At 33.9% G+C, this 26,658-nt stretch overlaps 1 protein-coding gene across 8 annotated transcripts in view; it reads right to left on the reverse strand.

Annotated features, from left to right (window-relative positions):
* Positions 1 to 25,482, reverse strand: part of LOC138333420 (advillin-like) — a 36,233-nt gene extending 10,751 nt beyond the window's left edge. Inside the window, exons 1-2 of one of the 8 annotated variants that reach the window (XM_069281780.1) lie at positions 25,339 to 25,482; positions 1,054 to 1,406 (exon numbers count right to left, since the gene is read on the reverse strand). In XM_069281780.1, the coding sequence (XP_069137881.1) occupies positions 1,054 to 1,406; positions 25,339 to 25,432 (447 nt within the window). In that variant the 5' untranslated portion in view covers positions 25,433 to 25,482. Of the gene's footprint in view, positions 1 to 1,053; positions 1,407 to 4,179; positions 4,200 to 4,222; positions 4,855 to 5,484; positions 7,426 to 8,953; positions 9,290 to 16,267; positions 17,318 to 21,915; positions 22,160 to 25,338 lie in introns of those variants that run through there. The other 7 variants (XM_069281781.1, XM_069281779.1, XM_069281782.1 and 4 more) reach the window with 7 other exon arrangements.
* Positions 25,483 to 26,658: the final 1,176 nt, after the last annotated feature.

The raw sequence follows: 26,658 nt of genomic DNA on the forward strand, positions 1-26,658 counted from the left end.
ACAACGTTGCTGATTCATCAGATATTTATAGGTTCTGTCACTAAAGCATGAATTCCCATAGAACGCGCACACGCTAGCGCCCATGGAACTATATTTAGGTGTATTATCAAGTGCCGAAATCGGGTGACGAATTCAAAAACAATACACTATGCTAACCGAGAATGCATGGTCCCACAAGAGAATTATGAAACAGTTCTCAGGGGTTTAAATCTTATCTTATACGAATTGTATCTATAATGATTGCTGTGGTTTCTTATCTACCCTAATATCCCAATTTAACATTACAATCTTGTCATCTGTGTCGCTTTGAGGTTTAAATGTACAGTTGTGAAAATTCCTATGCCTACAAAGCGTACTACTGACCCGGGTAATACTCGTCTGTAGATCGTGTTACACTTGCCGAGGTAAAGACGCAGTGGACCATGGGATTGCTGGCTACAAGACCTGAATACTATAATGGTTTACAACAGGTTTCGTGGTTATCTCTAAAGGAGATTTATTAATAATCATAAATCCAATTATTTCACACGATACCTAATTATGATATGTGTATATCGCAGCTAGGAGACGATCGCTCACTTAACAAGAATTCCACGTGAATCATTTTAGACAGAGTCAGTTGCGTTATGAAACTGCGATAAACCCTTCGATATTGAGTCATAATATTGAATTTAGACTCTGTGCTAGACTTTATGACAGGTATGACGCAAGATTATGGACGCAGTACGTCCGGAGATCAGACGTCCAGTCATCAGACGAAATAAAGGTGTCATCAAATGTCATAATTGCAATGTTGGTTTATTTCAGGTATTTGAATAACATCAATATGGAGGCAATTTTGACCATAAATAACCATCACATCTCTTTTCCGGATACTGCACAAGTCTCTGTCAATCAAGTATAATAAAGATTTCTTAGATATTGCAAAGATATTGTACAATAATAAAATTTTAACATTTAACACAAAACATATTTAATTATAAAAAAAAATTAAAATCAATCATAAAATATAACACTTATTATCCAGTAATCACTCAAAAAACGGATACGTACCTCTATTCGCCATACTGTCATTCCCATCACATCCTTGCTGACCTCTAGAAAGGCGGGGTCTATGGACCGAAAGCTTGAGCCGGTTTCCCTTCCAGCTGCTGACGTCATTGTGTGGCTCTTTGATTGCATGGTTTTACCGGTAGACGGTCGACTCCTAGCGTAGGCACTGTAAACCCGTTCACTAATGAGAGTTGGACTTTTGGCATACAACCGGATGGGAGATGACCGACCAGTAGTGCGACTGTACGGTCTATCCCCTTGGGCTTGATTTCCGGGAGGACCGGGCACACGGACAGTCGCCCGACTTGTTGGCCGATCGGAAGGTTTCTTCTTTGCGCTTCTTGGTCGTGTTGCTGAAAGGATAAAAATGATGAAATTAGACGTCGTTTACATCCTTAAATTACAATGATATCCCCTGTCCATGCAATTTTAATAGAAATATAATGACTAGGAACAATGGTGTTCTAAAGGTAATTCTTCGTAGAGAGCAACTCAGAATTCTTAATCGTATTTCCTTCTGTTCTAACATGTTAGATGGCGAAGTTCAAAGTTTCTACCTGGAACCATATACAATTTGGGTTCCATGGAGATGGTTTTCTTTCCCGTGTGGTCTGGGTATCCGAAACAATGTTAACGTGCTAAAATGAATATCACTATGCTGGTTGGCGCCCTTCGCCACAATATTCTTTCACAGTTGAAATACAAAAAATAAACCCAAACCATGGCAAGGGGTTCCAACTGAGCCAAGTTCTAGTACAATCTTTGGAGACCTTCACCTCCTAGCAATGGTAGCAGACATACTAGCGGCATGGCTGTGAGAGGTTTAGATATCCAATGGTTGTACTACAATTTATGTGTTATATATCTATCTATCTAGAGTATAGATGGGTCATTAATAGAGCATGTCTTAACGCATATCATATTTCAATGAAATCAATATGTAATTACATATTTTAATAAATATTTAATAAAGCTAAACAACGTTTGTAAAGTTTCAATGACAACGCCTCATTATAAGATCCATAACGGGAAAGTAACTATTCTGTAAATGCCTCAATATTACCTGAATATATGAATGATTCATTCGATGCACTATCCGTAGTGGCAAACCAAGAATGTTCAGTAATTCTAAATATGATTTGCAGTAAAATCACCCATGAATAATGGATGATGTTCTGATGTTAACGTAATAAATACCAGTTGATACGAGTCCATTTAAAACTGTGTGCACCCCGCCGTATCCATCACACTGGTATAATAACACATATACAATACAGTTAATGACTAAAAAACCGCAATTGTTCAGTCAAGTATGACTAAGATCAATTAACAATGTTCTAACGTTAGCATTTTTGGGAGAAAGTAATTTCTAATATATCGCAGTATTTTAGTGCAGACTAATTAATGCAACTGTGTATGACAGATCACGTGAAAGATTATATCACATAATGTTTTCAATTTCAATAACGGGCGTGGTTACATTCAAGACACAACATGGTTTACTTAAGGTAAGTACTGATGACTCAATACTTTGAAAAGTTTTGACATCTTTCAAATATTGGAATAATAAGTAAAACAATTGTATAACACTCACAAAAAAACTACGATTATGCTGATAAAAGTAAAATCAAAGGAAGGTAATAAGTAAAATGGTATAAATATTTTTCTCGCAACAAATATTAGATAAACCTAATAACAGTCACTTGATAACGCTTCCAATGCTTTTTATGTATTATGGCTCGTCATTTCTGCATTGCATATGCTTTGATTAATATATATTTAAAAAAATAACAATATTTAACCTATCAATATATGTATTACGTTATAACATTATCGGTATTTATGTTTAAACTGATATCCAAGCATAGAATAAGAACCGGATGAGTAATAAATAAAAGATTTTCCATATTAAATATGATGTCTAATTAGAATGCAATTAAACTCATGTGGCATACCCTATCAAGAAACCAATAAATAACAAATTGACAAAAAAACATAATCAAAATGCATTATCGAATAGCTTAAGGGTTAGTGCAAATACAATTTAGACGGTACGGAGACAACAACAACGAGAACAGACCCAGTCATTCATGAGGAACGAGCCATTCTTCCTTGATCCACCACACCTACCACACCTTTAAAAAGGCGAAGCTTATAGCAACAATGAAACATACTATATTTGACAATTTGAATACCTGATCAGATATTGCTAAAAGAAACGGATACTTTCGAATGAGAGTATTCAGTCGACTGTAACACTTTCCCGTAGTATTCACAAATTCTCAAGTGTATACATACGAGGAAAAGAGGGAGGAAAGAGACAGAATCAGGACGAATTTTGACTTTTCCGATATTTACATCATTCTTATGCAGATGTTTTACCATAAAAAAGTGAGGTAAAATGATCTAACAATATATAGGTTACAGGAAAGTAATGTCTCGCCATAAATAATGTAGTTTTACAACTAATCAATGTCTAATTAGTATGAAATTTAATATCATAGAAATTGTCGTTTGGAAATGTCGAGGAAAAATAAGCAAAATCTAGCATCACTTCAGGTGCACAAGTGACAACTTTTATTTTGCTAACTCTTAATCTCAGGTCTCTTATTAATATGGAGGCCAATCTTAGAAAGAAGTAAGTAGACATATTATTTATTTGTTTACACTAGGTAAATGTATTCTTGTATTAATGACATGTCGGTTTGTGTCTATGTCCTCAACGTCTACCGAATTATCTATGATATAAAAAAATGATGAGAACACCTGTTGTGGAGCATCATATATCGGCGTTTTGTCCCGGCTTACTCTCCAGTAATAGCACGCTATCATGTAATATCGTAATGCCGTATAGCATTGTCCATCTTATATGAATACAAATAAGTGTTTTAAATCAACAAAAGAAATGATCTACTTTACACTGAATGATATCTTTAACAAATTTAAAATCCAGGACAAGACCTTTGGAGAGAATCCATTCTGGAAGGGAACCAATTATTATCTTAGAGGTGGTATCACCTATTCAAACGAATGTTTAACGTTTCCACATGCCCAGAGACAGAAACAACAGTTGTTAATATTTGTTTATAAGGATTATGTGTTATACATCACTCTTTTGACATATACCTATCTTTTTCAGTTTTCTTCATCTTTGTCTATAGAACCATACCTTCTCATCAGATCCGTATCCACATTCCAAAAGTAAAATCGTCAACAATCGTATGTAATACCTTCCCGTGTAAAGTTTAGGGTTTGGACGAGACAGGCCTAAGTGATATTAAGACATGCAAATTGTGTTTTTATCACAAATACATATTTATGAAGTCTTGTTTATGCCTTGTGCAGGGAGAACCGTCTAGAATGCCGTCCAAACAACAAACACACACAAGAATTTTAACATGATAATGGACGAAGTAATCGGCGAGAATCACTAATGGAAAGTTGATGGAAGGGAGGCGAGCTTTCATCCCTACAGAATAATTATTTATCGATATATCATAAGTATTGAATGGCCAGAGGTCCTTAGAGTTAATGTTGTGGGCTAGGGTAAAAATTCACACCATCAACGTTTAGTGTATCGCCAAATCTCCCTAGTGATAATCATAACAAAGACTATGATTTGCACGAGATTTATGTATCTAGTCTAGTCTGGGTCCCTAATCATCTTGATTGAATATGTAATAGTTTATCACACACAAACATTTTAAGAACATTTGGTATTCGATCAAAATATATATTGGAGGCATAATGTTATCAATTTGGTTTCAACATTATAAGATATGAAAGAAGATTCTTGTGAAAGAATGTCAAATCAACTATTGATAAGCTATCATACAAATTAAAACCTTGTACATATAATGTATTTTATTTTTAAACATGTTGAATATGTACATGTAGGTAGGACCATAACGTAATATACACAAACACACTATCTCTATGTATATTTGTACTTGTCAGTAAAATAATATAGGTATAATAAACCCCCTATGAAAAGTCACAGAGTACAGCAAAGAGAACAACACAAGTACAAGTACAACATAATTAAATCATACATTGTTAATACGGATATTTGACCTACGCCCGTATTTGCTCGTTACATATTTCTTTTAAAATTTCATTACACAATAATGAAATACTATTCTAATCATCGTACTGCGGCCTTAAATCGTTGTCAAATGATCCCAATGGAGATGGATATTAAACTGTATTCATATTTGTATGACTAAACTTCATTACAAAACCATCATTTGCATTTTATCTTAAGTAAGAACCCGGCAAGAAAATTATCGTTAATGCCATAGCGTTTAAGCACACAATTGAAATATATAAAGCAAATAGTATTTAACTGAGAAAGAAGTTTCTATTGTCACATCAGATGTAAACATTAGATCATTTACAGAGCTTTCTGATGGCATGGTTATATATACTCACAGCGTAAGGAATATCAATGTCCACCAAACGAATATATGCCAATCAGAAGTAAATTAAAATCCGTCACCACAAAACTATCAGTGAAAGCACATCCTGTGTGTTCAGCGCTTATCAAAAAGTCCCAAAGTGATATTCATCACATGGAGTATATCATGAATGGAGACATGTTGAATGGTATTTGTAGCAAGCGAGAGTGATGCAAACAAATCGATGTTGATAGAGTATTATCGGGCTATGGGCCAGTACACAGTGCCAAGCCTGGAGTTGATAATGGTCCTGTAATACGGTGTCATCCGGCTAATCTACAGGTCAGGTGTCGGCAGGTACCAGGCCAATCACGCTGGACATGCCTATGGCTAGGATGTGTCGTACAGCAACCGACTTCCACACACTCCTACAGGTACTAGTCCAAACTCATCCGCGCGGAGTATAAAAACAGAGGTTTTATGGTTAACACAGAGAGCCTATTTCCGCTTCGGAAATGATCCTATAAATGATATATTCCATTTTATAGACTTCCTTTGTCTATTAATTTATTGCCATCTATCGTCGATATTTTCGTTGTTGAGATTATTAATCAATAGTCCAGAAAACGTTAAAGCACAGACATTGGTCATTCGAGAGATAAAAACGTAATTTTCATGGAAAAATAAAATAAAAACTAAAATTCCATAAACCAAGATTCAGTAACATAAACATTTTTTGATTGTCTGCCTTCCCAATTCTATTCCACTGTCATTTTAACTGAGCCTAATGTAAGACCTCCAATTATTTTCGTCTTGATAAGAACATCATGCCTTCATTCTGTGCACCATAATAAGACTAAAGAATGTTGTCAAGGCGACATCCTTGCATCTTCTAATCTTATTAAAAAGTGTTATTGCTTTATAAATAATCAGAAGATAATATGTGTATAATCTGCTGTTGCATGGCGCCCCATGCCACTTTTCATGTATGTCAGGAGGATCCCACTTAAGACAAATGCAGAAGGTACATATCGCTGTACAAACATGGGGGACTTAGACCATAGTCATAGCACTCTGAACCTAGCCCTGGTATATGTCAAACTTTCTTAAATCCAAGACACCAGATTGTTCAAACTTAAAGTTTGTTTTCAGAGATTTCTAGGTACATGGCATCTTTCTCTTTCATCTATGAATCATAGATAATCTGTCGTAAGAACTCTTAAAAGAACAAACAGCTGATGTGTATTTAAAGGATTTGCCATTCATGGTACTGTATAGAAAAACATCGATAAGCGTTACGTATAACGTATAAAACCAAACTATATTGACTGTAAGCTAGTTCCGGAATAAATGAGGCTAATGAAGTTCTCACTGTGATATTTATATTTACTTATACTTTGCCCTTAATATGGTCTATCATGCAGACATTGTGCAGTCTGATTTACATGGTCATGGTAATTTGTAAAAAAAAAAAAAAAAAATGAAACATAAATTCAAATAAAGAGTAACTAATTATCATTTTGGATGTATTATTGAACCTATCCTTGCAGTTCTATTCCGTTACACTACTAAAGGTATTGCATGACATTTTGCTGTAAGTTGCAACTTCAAAGCCGTAAAATGAATACCTTACTCAGCATTTCAATCAAATATTGAAGGTTATCATATGTATACCATGAATGTGGCATTAATGATATTTGGTGTATCGAGTAAACTTCTAATAACAGGTTAAGGTGCAACATACAGGATGTTATATTGCACTCGTTGACTCCTCCACCCGACGTGCTTTGTCAGTAACCTTCGGTATGTGTCTGACTGACTTGACATGGCAATTTGGTCGACATTCATAGCATCGAAATGAATGCATATGGTAAGTTATACTATGTAGCCTTTATACAATTGTTTTATCTGGACATGAACATAACTGAATAATATCGTTGCTTTGTCCATTTCCCATTTTAGGAAATGTTTTGAAAGATATCATATGTTAACACCAAAGCAAGGTAAAGATCTTATGTTACATCTTGGTTCTGAGCAATTAGTATCGAAAGTTTTTTTAGATTCATTATTGCGCTTTAATAATAGATCACGCTGCAAATGTATAAAATAAGCAGATTTTAATACATTGAAAATGTACATTTATTCCATAATGGTACACATAAGTTTGGTATGATGTCGGTACAGAAAATATTTTAAACGTCATTATAGTTGTAAACCTATAAAACTGTTCATAGACTAATAAACTCCAAGAACGAAAACAAAATAATATTATGCAAACGTTTATGGGTTCAGTTATTTTAACATTCAACAAAAGATATCTACATGTTTAAAGTGTATTAATAGGATAAAAGGATTCAAATAGTGTATATTGCATATAAATTCTTTCAGACATCTATAATATATAAATCTACCTAAGCTTTTCCTTGGTCAGTACTAAATAGACAGTTTGGCTTACAGGGACGTTTGGATATTTACGTCAAACAATAAGTCTATAAAACTCGATGTAACAATAAGAGTATGTCACACTATATAACGATAAGTCTATATAACTCGATATAACAATAAGTCTATATCACTCGATATAACAATAAGTCTATGTCATTCGATATAACAATAAGTCTATATAACTCGATATAACAATAAGTCTATGTCGCTCTATATAACGATAAGTCTATATAACTCGATGTAATAATAAGTCTATATCACTCGATATAACAATAAGTCTGTATAAATCGATATAACAATAAGTCTATGTAACTCGATCTAACAATGTGTCTTTGTATCTCGATATAACAATTAGTTTATATAAGTCTATATAAAATAAATTTATATAGCTCGATATAACAATTAGTCTATATAACTCGATATAACAATAAGTCTATATCACTCGATATAACAATAAGTCTATATAACTCGATATAACAATAAGTCTATGTAACTCGATCTAACAATGTGTCTATATAACTCGATGTAACAATTAGGTTATATAAGTCTATATAAAAATAAATCTATATAGCTCGATATAACAATAAGTCTATATAACTCGACAAAACAATAAGTCTATATAACTCGATATAACAATATGTCTATATTACTCGATATAACAATAAGTCTATATAACTCAATATAACTATCCTCAATATCTTTAATGGATAGTGGACCTTGATACGATATCAATAAATTTGAATGAGAGTTTAAAATTACACTCTTAACTTAGGTATTAGTTATGGTATGCAATGGAGATTCAGAACAAAGGCGGGTTTTTTTTGCTGTAGAAAGTCCATCTTCTAATTCGTCATAAATATTTTGTCTTCGAGGATATTCTACAAACAGTATCTTCAATAATATTAATGTATGGCATGATTTTTGATTTAATGAATATCGCCAATGAAAATTAAAAACAAAAATGAATATTTTGGTTTCAAACAACATCAATGGATTATGTAAAATTAAAATTGAAAGAAAAAGACATGATATTTGCATGAAAAAAAAAAATCACAGACCTTTGTTGACATCAATGGAAAATCATATGGAATTTTGATTAACTATCTTCGAGGTTCATCTCACACGAAATTGGTAAAACTACGTTCCTCTTACTGTATTAAATCTCTTAGTCGTCTATACATACATGTAGTGCCTTCTACTAACATCTCACACCCCTGTCACTTGGAGAGGTGGGTCAGGCTACTAACATCTCACACCCCTGTCACTTGGAGAGGTGGGTCAGGCTACTAACATCTCACACCCCTGTCACTTGGAGAGGTGGGTCAGGCTTTGTGGCGGGTGCCTATATCAACAATCAGCGTGTTCTATTTGGTGACAGGAACATGAAACCAGAGAATTTGTACACATAGTAAACTTCACAGACTAAGGTTTCCGTTTATAAGATATACATTTAAAACGACGACAAAATGTATTTTTCTAGTACGTAATCTCGTTTTTAAAGAATAAGTAATATTTGTATTTTAAACGGTGCACTTGGCGAGATTTAAAATCAAATGCACGTTTAGGTCAGTTCAAAGGATTTTTATAAATACATCATTGTTGTGGTATAGAGAGTCAATTACAACCTAAACGATATGATTGATGACCTGAGCTGCCCAGACAAGCGGTTTTGACTACACGTCTATATAGCCATATATAAAAGTAAAATAACAGCACAGAAATGGGAATGGATTGAAAAATAAAAGGCCTCTGTTCTAGCTACTTGTAACACTGCTTGTGAAATACAATCATCTATTAAAACTACCAAACAATGAATCTGTTTTTGCTAAGCCGGTGCAAAAATGCAGTCTGTTATAATTAGTCATATACGGTATGTTGCATAAAATTCAGATAAAGTTATGCTATTGCTATTTTTATGGTACAAATACCTTATGAAACTTCTTATAATCTATATATTGAACTGAGATGTATCAAGCCAAAAAGACTTTGTAATAAAAAAATTCCCTGTTTAAAAAAACAACAACTACTAAACCACGTGATCTATATCATTGGTATGTTGAAAGATAATATATTCACCAAATACCATCAACATGTTTGAAGAAAATCAAAAGATTTCTTTCAACCCTGAATTCGGCTGGCGTTTATCGACAGTAGACGTGAGACGGAGGACAGTGAAGTGTTGTGGTAGATAAACAAGTGGTAGGGTCCTATATAGGAAGCGTGCTACTACATCCACTGTTTGATTAAAAATTGAAATCACTACTACTGCGAATAGTTCAAGTGGCTTGACAAACAGACAGTATTTATTTTGTATTTATAGCACAAACATTAACTCGGAGTTAAACCTTTACGACAGGAGATAAAAACCAGCTATCTTTAACCCGTGTGTATTTGGAGGGGATGAAATATGGCGTTATTCTATCACCCTAAAACAGACAGGAATGTGTATTGGTGAGTGTTACAATGACGTCACAAACCCTGGGCTGGACCCTAGTCCGGGTCATTGAGGGATACAAAATTGTGACGTGCTCTAACCCCCGTGATTTGACCTTTTATGTGTAGCTTCTTGGGTGTCAGTGTCTTTAACTAACTACTCCATATTGAAAATTCATAGACCGACCTACCCTAACGGTGTTGAAGTTTTAAATAGATTCATAGCGTTTTAACACCTCTTGTTGATTGATATCGATACTGGCATTAATAGCATTAGCTTGTATATTTGTGTAAATAAACCCTAGGAATCCGATATGGAAATCAAACAGGGCAATACTAACGAAAAGATCAACAGTTCGAGGGCGATACCTGGCAACGACCTCCATTTGTGTCATAAGGGGAAACAAAATACAGCTGTCGGTAAAATAACACGCAGTAGTTCAGTGTTTTAGTACAAGTGCCACTCTAGTTTAAATATGTTCATGATAGTTAAATTCAATCAAAAGGTCGCTTTGAACTTGTAATAATTCATATCCCAGGTTCGCATACGTAATGCTGTAGTACAATGGTACTATAATAGTGAAATATTTCTATGACTTGTTGTTTGGCACTTTATGTATACATGAGTGGGCATTTATAAAAGTACAAATGACATTCACTTGTGTTGAGTTCTTTTAATAATAGTTAATTTGATTGAATGAAGTTCTCATACGGAATGAATTATCACTTGCTTGTTAAAGGTAATGACAAGTGATATGAAAACACATGACAATTATATAAGTACACCTACTACTTTGGTTAATCGTGATAATTATATGCCTAGCCTATGGAGAAGGCAATGATATACACGTTATATATAACTTTATCAGTAAATGAATAATTTACGCAAAGCCACAACACTTTGGTATCAGATCGAGGTATCCCCGAAAACTTCTTTGCTGCCAAAATCTCAACTACATATTGGTCACATCTCAACATCATTGTCTATGTTACAATTTTCCATCAATACACAGTTTGCTAATAAAAAATAACAAATAAACAAAACTGAATTAAGGATATAACATGTCATGATAGCTAATTTTAAACGAGTCAAATAAATTGAACGAAGTCAATTTCAAATTTGTTCTTTTTTCGATTTCACTAATGTTACTTGACAAGGATAGGCAACCTTCCTCTACCAAGTTTCACAGACAAGTTTTATGGAAAATATTCTTCCCATAAATAGTCCAATCGACTTTAATTGTAACTCTTATCATTATTATTCACAATCGGAGATTTGATTTTGCAGTGTATATCACAAAAACATATTTAATTGAGGTAAGAGCATCAAAGGTGTGTGACAATCTACCTAGCCCATCATTTTCTAAATCACAAGTTCTTATCCAATGCGGCAATATGCTTTATCTCTATTTTTCGATCATATCAAATTAAAGTTCAGCTTTAAGACAGACGACGCATGAAGGAATGACAAATAAATGAAGCTTGAGATGGCCAAAAGAGAGATGGTATCCTATCTTCTACACGGCAAATACTATAAATACTGGGCTAATTGACAGGTGGCAGACAGAATATCAATTACAGTGGCCAACAGATACGTAACACTGTACGAAATCAATGAAAAGTCATCCACGCATTGCATAATTCATGTACAGAAACACGTACAGTTGTATATACAGAAATGGTTGCTTAAGTTAGAGGCATGTACAGTGGCTGGATCTTTACATACCTGTCGTGGCATTGCTACTGCATCCATGCTCATACATCCCCGATGAGTTTATCACCTGACCTGTGAACGACTTGACAACTCCGTACGGTGCCTATACCGACGTCGTGATAAGATTAGAGTAGGATTGTAAGTGTTTATATTACTATGCTAATTCCTCTTCACGATAGCCATTCTCAATGGTCAAGTTTGACCAGGGCCCGTTGACTGAAGGGAAGCTCATGTTGTAATCGCGGATTAAGTTTATGCGTATTCCATACGCCCCCTTAATCACTGTTACGATTGTCCAGTCGTGGTCACTAAATCAGGCATAGTGAACCAATTAAATAATCGCTTACAACTTTATGTTCCCTCACAAAGACAAATTCACCGCCAAAGGCAATATCAAATGTTCACATCAGCACGGTTTTCCTAAAATATCTACCATTGCAGAACAAATTCTAAAAATAAGGTTACCCATTGAAGCAGATAAATGGGAGCACTGGATGAGAAATACAGCAGATCATTTTTAGTTTTATTGAGGTATGCGGCCTGACAGTTTTTAGTGACCTCTATTCGAAAAATACATAGTGTGTTAATATGATGAAGAAAACACTTACTAAATCAAAATATATCGATCTGAGATGCCTTAGGTACATTGAACATTAATGAAAGATATACATTCACATGATGACTTCCAAAAGTGAAGAGATGAAAATGAAATCACAGCTGTGGGTATTTATCAATGAAGAACCCCATTAAAAGATAATTATGAAGACTTAAGAAGAGTAAAATAGTACAATTACAATCTGATATCTTATAGATATTGACAACTACAGAGTTAAGAGTAAGGTATAACATTTAGGCAAATATATATAAAACAAAGAGATAGATATGATCTGACGTCGTCTAGATGACGAAGCGTAGTACTGTGGCCATTGAGTTGTAGATGATGGTGGAGAATATCATTTTTGTCGTGTCACGTGACACGGTATGGTTTTAATTTCTTGTTTTCGCTTACCCCTTATGATAATTAGCACAACTGGCACTTTTCTCGCACTATTATTATTAAAAATAGCAAGATGCAATGAAACATTAATTATAAAACTCTAGCATGTTTAACCGACTAACGTCAGTGTTTTGTTGGCAAAAAGCAATATACAAAAAATCTTACACACTAAGATATTCTACTGACAAAGACAGTCTAATGATTTTGAGATGTATAAAGATTCACTATGCTAACGTTTTCGTAAAGGTATTTCCCCTTGATATTATATCTAATTATATCTTAAACAAGCCATAAATCCCTGAGTTTTATCCAAGAGTATGCATTAACCGTAGGCCACCTCGACTCGCCTTTCAAACACTATTGATCAGAATGTACACGACAAAAGAATCTTCAAGGATTTGTATCAAAGTGAATAAATAAGATAGATATATGTTTACCATCAACGATAAAGATTATCAATTGAGGCCCTACCTTCCCAGGTAAATTTTAATTTCTTTTCAAGAATGAAAAATAATCTAAATATTAACGAAAAATGATTATCACCAAGGCGATTTAATTAATTTGAACTGATGAAGGCCAATGCACGGAAGACATGAATGTTTACTTATGAAGTTTTGTCGTCTAAAACGCTACCTTAAGTTTCTTTTTTGAGATGTAAAGAAATGGTAATGAGCTTTATGACCTTCACAAATGGGTGTGTATGTGAAATAAAGGCAATCGACATGATAATAATACTATAATCTTGACTCAAATGTCAAAAAGACAAAGAACAGTTTTAAAAAGATCACTATAATCTAAAGTGGAAGGAAGAGAATAGACCATGAGCTTCCGAAAAGGTAGCGTCTTTCATTTAATCTATTACATCCCCTATATAATTCTATATTATCTTACTCAAATATCTGTCAGGTCAGGTTCCTATTGGAGAATCGGTAGATAACGAGAGAGGAGCACAGTAGGAAGCATATACCTCGCTACAAGCACAAGTATAAACATATCTTATTTCAAATCATATATAAAACTCTCACTGTCATATTTATGTTACATACAGATATGAAAAATGTTTTATTTGAGAGAGGTTTCTAACCATTATAATAGTCTGGGTGGTCGGACATTCAATGGGGATCACAAGGTCGTTTTGAAGTATCTCACCACCTCCCCAATCATCGGGACCCTGGACCCTCCCTGTAAGTAAACTAAACCCTTTATATCACGGCTTACCATTGATCTTGTCAATTATACATGGCGGATCGGCATGTTGTCATATGTTGTTCAGGCTATAATCAACAGGACAACAGAACCATGCACAACATGTAGTGTGAACTGCAGAAAAGAAATCGTTGGGACATTTAAACATGTCGGGCGGAAGGTATGAAATATAGTCACTTCTCACTGACAGATTGATTTACCTTTTATCGCACATACAATCAGCTTTGGTAGACTATTGGTTGTACAATCGATGATTATACTGCTAAAACTTCTAATAATATTAGCAGTTATTATATCAAGACAATAGTTGCTATGTACATGATATTGTAAGTACATTACAACCAGTTGCAATATGTTTCCAAATAAGGCGTACTATGTGCATTGAACAAACTAATAATAGTTTCGAATAATCTATTTCGAATAATAAAAGTAGATATTCAAATGATTTTACATTTCAGGATCGATATTCTCTTCAAACAGTAGAACATGTGGCGCTTGAAACGAAGTTTTATGATTATTACATTAGATATGGGACAACAGAAAGGATGACAATGTGAAAGTAAATAAAATCATGTTAAAAACCAATAAACCAAAGAATGACAAACGTTTAACATATTATCAGTAACAGTGCTGTTCTATGTCAGGGAATATTTCATTTTTATTTGTTTTACACTACGTGCTTTACCATAATTGTTTGATTATGCAAATTACGTTGCTGGTGCAAAAAAAATGCTAACGGGCCAATTTTCTGCTTCTTCTTGGTGAAGACATGCATTTACTTCTTTAAAAGTATATTTTTGACGAAGATTGTTATCCTATTGTATTTCGTACTGAAGCATATTGTTTTTGTAGTAACCATGCTAATGGTTTTGCTGATGCGGAAATGTTTGGTCAATGTGGTTATCGTCTGCTTTAACCTGTTCATTACACGTGTTTTTACTTGTACTTCTAACGAAGATTTTTAACCTATTGTATTTCGTTCTTTCCTTGTTTGATATATCTAACCCCACGTTTGTTACACATACTTACACTTGTTTGGCGTGTAATACACGTAATAGAATGAGGTGTGCCTAATTTGTTTTCATAGCCACAATGACCAAAGGCCTTCGACACAATTCACAGTTGACGCGTGCAGTGGATTATGTCTTAATCTCATCAAACCGAATTGTGGTCAGCGGGTCAGCAACAAAATAACACTGACCAATGTAAAGTTAAATTATAAGCATACTAAGTTTATCTTGATTTATAAATATTGTGTTTTAAAGTTAAAAACAGTTCGTCCTTAAACAAACACCCCGCTGAGAGGTAATCTTAAAGACATGCTCATACTGTAGATAAAGGTGTTTCTATCGTGTAGCTAGACTTAGAATGTCTAAATAATCTGGACGCCATGCTCTGAATACAAAGACATATGGTAACTCATTTTTCAAATATCAAATAACATCTAATGGACACAAAATAAGATACAATTTGTGTCATGAAAATAAAAATCACGTTTTTTTTTGTAATACCTAGTACATTGTATTTCGTATTTGTGCCCTATATATAACAACGTTTGTTATAAATATGAAGACCATCTGAGCTACAAACATGACATTTTGATCATACTGTTCTTATCATTTTGACAATTGTCCTAAGTTTACACGTCCATCTTTCTATCATTGAATAATATACTGTCTACAAAGTTAACATAGAATGCTACAGATGCTGGTAATTTTTGTCCTATTTATATACATCATGCCCTCATTTCACCTATACTATATATACACTATACCTTACATACATACTGACCATTTCTGATGGTGAACTTTACCGGTGATTATTTTCAATTGATTGCCTATACATCAAACATTTTCTATTTACAATTTATGTATTAACTTCCAGTTAACCCCTCGGCATAGTTATAATAAACCCGACAGTACAAATGATACATGAGGCCAATGTAATTACTGGTTATGGGCTACAGTTCAAATCATAATCAGCTATTTCAATACTATGACATTACGATGGGACCCAACTTACTTGTGATGTGTCCATTCTGTGACACCTTGACCACAACAAAGTCCTCCATGACGACTTTGGCCAAAGGGCTAGATGACATTCCTTCACCTCCTCGAATCATCCTAGCTCACGTTAACCTCTATAATATCCAGTCACGTAACATTCTGGTTACCAGATATTATTTACCATAAGACATGAAACCGTTCATTTAACTGACTAGACAGTTTAACGTACGATTTAGACACCGGTCTATTTCAGTAGTGTGTTAAACTTGACACCTGTGACTGAATATAAACAAAATAAATCTATAGCTATCGCACATCAAACAGTAATACACTGGCCGTGACCACAGGTATTGATCCCGCTTCCAATATATCAATTAGAAAACTATATCCTCCACAATCGAGACATAATGGCTTGTCCGGTGAACACAATAGAAAGTCCATTAAACGTTACGTTTGCGTATTCCTAAGGCCTGCAAGGACAGGATCCCTGTATACCAAGGTTTAGTAGTAAATAGAGAAGCTATACAGGTATATCAGCCGTCTCGCATACCTGAATACTAAAGCATTATCAACGTCTATACCGTAAAATAGCAAGACATATTTCATTGAAAGAAAAATAATGATTGGTAAGACCGGATCAGATAAGTCCAATGCCGCTCATGCGAAGGGCATATCGGAACAACCAGATCGATCCCGATATAACTATATAGGCTAGTACACGTCAAAATAATGTCTTGGTAGAGCAAGATCGAGTGCCGATCAGCTCAACACGTGAACAACAGAGGTTTCTAATATCACGTAATGTTACCACTTATACACAACACTCCAACTTTCCAGTAATCAATAAAATAAGATTCAATGTAAAATCCGCTAGCTGTAATATGTAGGATATCTATGTGTCGTCAGTCCAATGTCTGGTATTGGTAGACCGATCCTAGGCTGTGGAAGTGGTGCTTACACTTAAAGAAGTATGTTTTTAAATGGTAGTTCTCGTATGAATTATAAATACGTTAGACACTTCCACCCAAACAATGTCCGGAAGGGTACAGACCTTTCCCCCCTGCGATGTGGAATCTTCCTAATTCCAATCATTACTCGGTGTTATGTGGTATTCTATCTATTGAAATGTCGATATAATTACACCAGTATATATATATATCAACGTTAATTACAGTAAGAACAGTATACCTATGTTTTGTGATTATTCGTGTGAACAAATTAACAACTAATTTCCCAGGTGTGACGATGGTATAGGTAATATAAACTGCCAGTGCACAGCACCTGTCTAAGACTAATCCCATGAACAGGTAAATACAGAGAAAGTCTTACTCTAGCTATGTAGATTGGTTTAATTAAAATCGCAGTCGGTCAATGCCGTACAGAAACTCAACTACCAAGTGTCAATAGGCGTCATTTACTGTTTACAAGGGAGAAACATAATAGGTTTTAAAGTCAGTATAAAGACTTTGTTGATTTTCCAGTTGAGAAAATATAAAATTATTAAGCACAGCCATGTTTGACACTTTCCAATCAGTGTGGTGCTATGGAGTTAAATCAATACATTTCTAACCCTGTTGAATTTCAATAGATGTATCTTAATAGAAAAACAGAGTGGAATTGTCAGACTACAGTATCATAGACATTTGATTTGTTAAATTGAATAGTGCAGTCGTTAAGATCTCATTATAAGCAAATAACAGGTTTCTTCCTTGTCAAATGATTTGTACAGCAACTGCTTTACAAATTAGCTGAGAAGCACTGCCAAAACACATTCATATTGGGTAATCCTGGGAACGTACATACTTCAGCGATGATAATACTTCGTCGTTTTTTACGCAAAAACCATTGAGCTAATATATTATTGTGTTGATTGTATTTTCAATATTTCCTTATTGTTCTGTTTTGCACATTTATTACAGAGTCATCGCATTGGATACCTACCCATAAGGGAGGCAACTCTGTAATGTGCAAATACAGAATTATCACTGCACTAACATGACCAAAAGGTATCTTTACCGTGAAATTTTATTACACGAAAAATAAGTAAGGTCTAGAACGGCGATGTTAGTCGTGGCGACGTCGGTTATCGTCTGGTCTTTACAACACATGATGATTGCAATAAAAGGATGTCAGCTGGAAGCATTTGAAAAAAACGTATTTCTGAGGAGTTGCATCTTCATTTTGACTATGGTTAGGTAAAGTACAGTTGCAAATTGTTAAACTTGACGCGTCTCAAATTTGAATGAATACTGCGATATTTCCCGATAATGTTATGATATGAAAAAATAACACCGCGCCAAAGTCTTCTGCATGAAGCATCCTCATAACCATGACAACAAGACGTGCCATAAAACTAGTGTTTAACGTGTTTTCATCATATTAAGGCGTATTTTGTCACTCATTGACGCTTATGTTTGATAACGTAAGATAAGTACAGTATATATACAGGTAAATAAAATATTTGTCTCACCTGCACATTTATATTCTGTATGGCGTGTTTATTTGACCAGAGTGTTAATGACATTCGAAAGCAATAAAATATGAACTCTACGACTTGAATTTAAAAACCTACATTCCTGCACACAAACTCACAAAGAGTTCATGTAGGACATGTCCTTTCAAAGAAGTGTAAGCTTAAAAGCCATCGAATAATTTTGTTGGGTGTACGTAATTTCTCAAATACTACTGTGACACATGTCCACAAGGGTCAAGATTTAATTAGGTAAGGAAAAACCAATTATATATCTCGTCAACACTAACAATCCAACATAAGATACTGATTTACTACACGATATTTTGGAATTTCTTTATAATGGTATATGGAAAGCTTTAAAAGCCAAACTAATCTAAATGTCTAATTAATAAATACATTTCGTATTCGAACATATACAACACATACTAAGACATTGACCTCCAAGTACTAATCTGCCAATAACTGCTGGTTAACATACACTTGTACCGTCCAGACAAAAGACACATATCAATGATAACTTCGACACACGGGAGTTAGATTAAGTATGCCGCACATGGATTGATTGGCAGCATACAGCTGTTTTATCATTCATATTACGGACTCAATGTGTTCAGTTGTATTCTACAAACATCCAGAGAAACAAGATGTTTGGTTTCGACTTGATTCCCGTGCTTCCAATATCCCATTTTATATTAAGACGACTCACTTGTATTTTACTGTACATTATATATGCATATGTGTATTGGGTTTGTTACTTTTGGGAGGCTTTGGTATTCTTGTCTTGTGTATTCTTGTGATATCGGGAATTTTCGCCTACTTCATCATTTACAGTGCAACTACATCAGATTAGATGTAAAACAATAAAAAGAGCAAACTATTCATTTTACAACATTTTACGCTTTGGCTGAGTTTATTTACTCGTTTTTTACATTTTCAAGTAGCGAAGAATATATTGAAAGTAATTCGGAACTGTTTTGTTCATGTTTCGTTCTTTCTGTGTCATTTTATTCTATTATATATGTTAACACATAAATAATCCTTTATAATAATTACAAAGACTGTTTTCTATTGTTATTGGTATGTAAACTACTATGTATATCCGTTAGGTTCACAATTAACTTCTACTCATGTTCCTTAAACGTCATTATGAAACTATCTACCGCGCGAATATGACCGCCGTTGGTCCATTTCCAATAGAAAGGCCTTCAAATTACAATTCCGTTCATGTGCGTCAATACCTAATCAAGGCGCTCCATTGGACTTCATACATTGACGAAATGAGTTTATTGAAGTTGTATGTTCAGGCAGATTGGGAACGAGTATTGGATATTTGTCGGTTCATTCTTTATACCCGGCAGGGTAACGCAATATATTTGAACCATAAAGACACGACAAAGTAAAAGTATCCAACTCATTTCCCATTACAAAACGTCAAAATCATACACCTGTACGATTCACACCTGTACGTACCTGCCAGGTTCATTATGTACCTGGTTTAAGTTCGTCTTATATGGTTTTAGTCTACAGTGAAATATGTCTAAGTTTTATCACAAAAATCCAATATTATAGGATAAATTGGATTTTAACGAATAGGCCAGTATTTAAATACCAATCACAGTAGTCTTACTTCGTGACAGGAGAGCTTTAAATTTTAGATGTAAAATTAACGCATCGCCAATACCTTTAAGTTATTTAAATGACAATTTCTTTTTTTTTACTTTTAAGAAATATTTATCATCCCACGCTGTTACATCTTGATATATCACTTACATCTTATTAGAATTTTAAAATAGATTAAAAACACTTATATGAAATGCGCTTGGATTCATTTAATTAGCATCACATGATTACAAGGTACTTGCCTACTAAAAAGATCAACCTTAATCCTCAATTCTAAATAATCGTGTATATTTAATGAACAAAACTGCTATATTTTTAAAATCAATATCTATTGTGCAACTAATTTGACATTTTTTTATCATTCATTATAAAACGTTATTCTACCTTCATGTAAATTTTTCGTTTTTACAACAGTAGTTATAAAACATTTGATATATCCCAGAAACACATTGTCATTTACCTATCTCAGCTTTACGTTGGGTTCTAACTTCAGGTATACGAGTTTGCCCGTCCTAAATGTTGCCAGTGTTAAGGTAGACATGGTTGTATATCTTTATATTAGATTGATACGATAGTGTGTAACAATGACCAGTTTTTTTACAATACTACCTAGTAACAATAGGTGACCTTACGCAATTCACGACCGCTCGTCTGTCAGGAGATCTGATCACAGACAATATGGTATATAGGTAAGTATTATAGTCCCAGATTTAATCTGGTTGGTCGACTTTACTCTCAAATAAAGCTGTCGTTCTGACATAAAGGTAATATTGATATAACGGAATGCATACAATTGTTATAAGAAAGTACAGGTGAAGTTGTGTTTTTGAAAAAAAAATACAATAATCTGTCGAGTTTTAAATCTGTTGTCTGTGTTAACCTTTATATTAACAGCCGTTTGCTATAGGCTTCTTCACAATCTCAATGTAATACCAACGAGTAGGCTTTCTTCAATATTGAGCAAATAAAGTTATTTTTTTAATATTTATATTGGTGTTTTTCTATTCCAAAATAGCCTATTTAATTTGGTCAAAACGAGCAAATAAATCCTAAAGTTGATTGTACACACACTATCATCAAAAATTGAACAATTTCAAACATATTTCGACAAGTAATTCAGTCACGAAAACGAAAACATTTTCATTGAATAATTTATAAATAACCTTTCTGATCAATCAGGTGTTTCTTTTATGCTACCATCATGATATCAAGGACAAAAGCAATATCATTTATACAAAAAAGTGACATTCTTTGCTAGGTTCTTTGACACTGAAACTCTATTATGTTGTTATAGGTGCAAAAGTCGGTAATATCAGTAGTACCAATCTGATTAAAATCATATCTACGATAACACTCCGAAACTTTTTGTAATGGAACGTGTAATCGAAGATCTGATTTTACTAATCAGATTGCAATATTCCAATATTCTAACCTTATTCAGTTATTATGTGGTTTAAATATGCATATTTTAAAATAGTGTTGAATTTGTTTGTATCAAGACAAATTGCACAAAAATAAAACCGTGTGCAATGTTTTTAGAAAGGAAAATGCAAATTTTGACAGTATCCTACCTTCACATTTCTCAAAGCGAGTTTTCCTTCCGAGAGTGTCCGACGTCCGGTCAGTAGAAATGATACTGGACACAGACATGATTGTCTGATAATCCTCAAGTCTATATCATTCAATATTTAGATCCAAATTGTCCTTCACTACAAGTTTATGTTAAGGTGTGCCGGCATCACTACCATCACTCACTCTGGAAGTTCAGATGCCCCATAAAACATCTTTAAATGTTTAAATATGTCCGGTATACACGCTGAAACGCTATGTTTTAAACTATGTTCTTTGGACGAAACAGGTATATACACACTACAAGGATACGTGGGGTTCCACAGAGCACAGAGGAGGCATGTTATCACTATATCTAACCTACTGATATATCAAATATAATACTTCATACAACAAAGGCGAGGTGTATCCTAACATATATTAATACAAGGCCGTGTCCCGGCATGACTCAGTATTAAATCTCCCCCTGGTCAAGAATAGATAGCCGTCAATGTTAAGATCAAATATCTTTACTTGATAGATAATTATCATTGGATATATTGCCTTTCTATCCGAACCTTTGATAGCAGTGGCCACATAGGACATGATTGACACCTATGGATTTGTGCCATACTGGTTACTTTGGGAGATTTACATTTTTTCATATCATCTCATGGAAGATATTGCATGTTGTATCCGACGGATTAGTGACGTGTTAAAGAATACACACATTCTCTCAATGTACTTACATAACCAAATATGGATTATAATAACATTTGTCGGAAATGTCTACAACATTATACGTGTTTCTATACCATCGTTTTCATATTTCTGTTATATTAAATCTCACCCCTTCTTTGATTTAATTGTTTGTGTTTACTTTAACGACACAGTTGATGGAATTGTCATGTTAACATTCTATTAGAAACTACATGTATGAGTGCCTTTTTATCAAATTTACGACTACTTTATCAATTCAATTGTTATATCATATAGGATGACCTCGTTTCTCTATTCTTTTTACTGCCCCATCAGTTAAAAACGACCTGAATATGACCAACTCCTTATTGATTTGCTTTAAAAGTTATATACCATGCAACTTTCCCTCTAAAAAACAATGAAAGTGTGAATATATAAGCAAAAACAAACACAAGCAACACAAACTTATAATAAACCTAATCCCTTCCAAACATCAACAAGTGTTTAAAGACGTGAGAGTACGAAGTGATAATCTATAAAGAAAATAAAAGTGGCCTTGAAAATAACAATGGGAGAATTTAATCCATTTGTAAATACAATCCTTTCCCCGACTTACGTTTTACTTTCATCATCCACATGGGTTGGCCATATTCAAGAGTAGTTTCCTATGTTTGTTTGTGAGCAGCTTGAAATCAGACAAAATTATTTTCAACAACCATACCTGTCATCAGCAAGTTTGGTAAATATCAAACTATTTTGCCCTGAAAGTAGACCAAAGTTACTTGTTTCCGGTTGATTATCAAGCGTCTTTACATTTCGCTCTTCTCCATCAATTAACTAAGCAATGCGGTTATCTACTATTCATTCTGACAAAAAGTCAACGAAGCATGTTTAAGCTCATGTTAAGTAAAAATATGTTTATACGTCAAAATTAAGGGTTGGATAGATTAAATAATACCTCATTAAACAACTGTTTATCTAGTCATTGAAGGAGATGCCATTGCTGCTGATGGGGTTAAATGGTCATTACAGTTAATTAAAACACATCTTTACGGAACAGAGGACCTCACAATATGGTTCATTACCCGTCGTCTCAGAATCTTGGTCAATCAAAATAAGTGGTCAGATAATGTATCAATAATTTACTTCTTGGTAATATTGAGGCCAAGTGAAAATTATTAGATCACCTTTTGACCTAATTCAAAGAGTTTTTCATTAAACAACTTTTGAATTTTGATTTCGTACAATTACACTGATCTTTAATTGAAATTGAAATTGTGATATCATTTGTTCGAAAGATAAATTATGACGCCATTGTCGGAATATGCAGGTATTCAAACACACAGAGTATTAGAATAGTAAGAAACAATAAAAAAGAAAAAAAAAAAGAAAAAAAGATGTTCCATCGTTGACAAATGGTGTTTTTTTCTCTATCAAAAACAGGAGCAGACGAATTAGCATTTTTCTTCAGTTTTAAAAGTTACTTACTTTATACCATTACTACAATTGAAAAGTTTGAGTTTCTTATTTTACTTCCGGTTAAAAATATAAAAAAATAATTTAATTGCATCCCGAAAAAAATCTGTGGCACTTTATCCTATATGGAATGAAGTACTGATTGTGCATGCATCAAAAGCAAAATGAATTATTTTATATTATTTTTGTGTTAATTAGACATATGTATAGACGATTAAACACCAATTACAGTGTATTGTTCAAATGATGAGTATCATAAATGCTCTGTCGGCGGTGGAGCATCTTTAAAGTACAGATATTAATTAACTGTTTTGTCTGCACTTTGTTATTTTAGCCGTCTAAATTTGAAAGACATAACCAGCTTCAGTCACCGATGAGTGTTATCGAAGACTTTAGGAATAATTTTAATAATGATAAGTTAAGTTATGCATGCAAATACAAATTGTCCAACGATACAACGGGAGATAACTCTAGTAAAACACCATTAGTCTACCCTTGAATGAGTATTGTAAAAGGCACACAAGTCTATGTAGTAAAGATGGATTAGTGTACGTTTGAATTATGCATTAAAACGCTTTCAAACATAAAATTCCTTATGTCTATCACTCACTTATTTGTTACATTTATAAGTTCCAAAATGTTTTTGTCGTGATTCACCCATTTAATCTGATGATATATATTTAATCCAAATATCAAAAACAGGCCTATCTTACCAACGTTGTAAAGGTTATGAGAGACATTTATGACTAAGGGAGGAAAACATTTAAAATGCTTCAAAACATTACTTAATATTAATTTAATACAGTCTAAGAACTATTTACAGAAGTTTCTTGTTCGACCAAGCATTTTCCTAAGTGAAAATAAAGAGAATGCATAAAGAACATTTATAAATGACATGCATCAATGTTTTAGGAAACTTGAAAGTAAGTTCCGGACACTAATACTGTTCCATTCTGAAGTAAATAAGCACTAAATATCTAATAAAAATAATTTGTCCTAACTCACGACTAGACCCGCCTACGCTTGAAGTAAATGCCTTGCTTGGTCCTTGTGAGTTAAACGACACACTCCTCATGTTATTTTTTAAAGTAGGAACGTGCAAATAAATCTGCCCCTTTCAAACAATAAACAAATATAACATATTTTTCTTTTTGGTTTTGTCTTGTGGAAGTCGATCTGTGATAATTCATCATTGAACGCAATAAAACAAATAGAATAGAGTAAATCGTAAGTCATAAATATAAATTAGATATATACAAAAAAGTTATTACCTTGTTCATGAAGCAGCATGGTAAAGAAACTCATCTTCGGCTTGTCAATAACATCCAGTGAGAATTTCAACTTAACACATCCATTCTCCATCATAAACACGGACACACAGCTGTGTAAAGTTAATCTGCCTTAATCCTTACAAGGACTGTGAAGCAAATTCTGGAGAATGACCAGACGTTTGGCGATAACGCCGGGGTTATCTAGGTAGAGGTAGCGGCATGATTGACGAACGGGCCTGACTATTACTGATACAATTGTTCTAGCTTCAACCTCCCCAGAATAGATCGATGTTCGAACGTTCCTCGGCGCTGTCGTGTATTATTTACTGCACCAAACCGTCAATTTTTCAAATCATGCTTTTGGTTGTTATCACGGAGGATTGCGTGTTACCAGGGATTGGTGGAGTGGCTCCGTGTGTAAGGCTGGGACTGATAAAAGTCATATTTCTCTACAACAAACACACTGCAATAAAACTGCTTATATTTAATTCAACAACTAGTCAATTTAACTAAATCATAGTCGATAAATATTTCAAAAACCTAACGCAGAGTTAATTAGAAATGCAGTGGCGATTGCCTTATACATGAAATGGCATGAATTATACAGGGTTCATATAAAGCAATCAAATTGTTTCTCTTATAACTGTCTCTTTATACAATCAACAAGTGTCAGTAATTTATCTTGCCAGATAAATCAAAGAAAAAAGTTTAATGGAGGTAAAATTTGTCAACGTTATTTCTATATATACACAACACGTGCAGTGAATAAAACATCCAAATGCGAATGGTTGCTATCGTAACGCGAATACAAGTACTACTGACACAGTACTCTAAAGGCTTTCGTTTTATTATTTATAACACCATTTTCCGGTATGAAACGAAACATTAGTGTTTCTATTTTTGAAGAAAAACCTTGAATTATGCAATGTTCATATGATACCATCCAAACAAATAAATAATGACATAACTTACCTAAGCGGTTTATTGTTTAAAAAGGAACTCTTGACGTACCAGGTGAAAGGTCCATCAGGCTGTTATTCGTCATCAATAAAAGTATTTGATGAAAGTATTTTTTTTTTATTTTTTATTTTTATTTTTGTGACAGGTCATCATTGGTATTTCTATCCCACTTCCTATAGCGCCATATTGATTCGCTAGTCTTGTCATGCTTTATTTTTCTCTTCTCATTGATACAATTCATCCCTTCCTGTAAATGTAAATCAACAAACACCAAACCTTTACTACATTGAGAAGATAATGTGTCATTTCCAAAGCCGTCATATCGTCTCTCTACCTTCAAATGGTCCCTACTCAGACCAA

Source organism: Argopecten irradians, chromosome 10 (assembly GCF_041381155.1).
Source record: "Argopecten irradians isolate NY chromosome 10, Ai_NY, whole genome shotgun sequence".
Taxonomy (NCBI): Eukaryota; Metazoa; Mollusca; class Bivalvia; order Pectinida; family Pectinidae; genus Argopecten; species Argopecten irradians.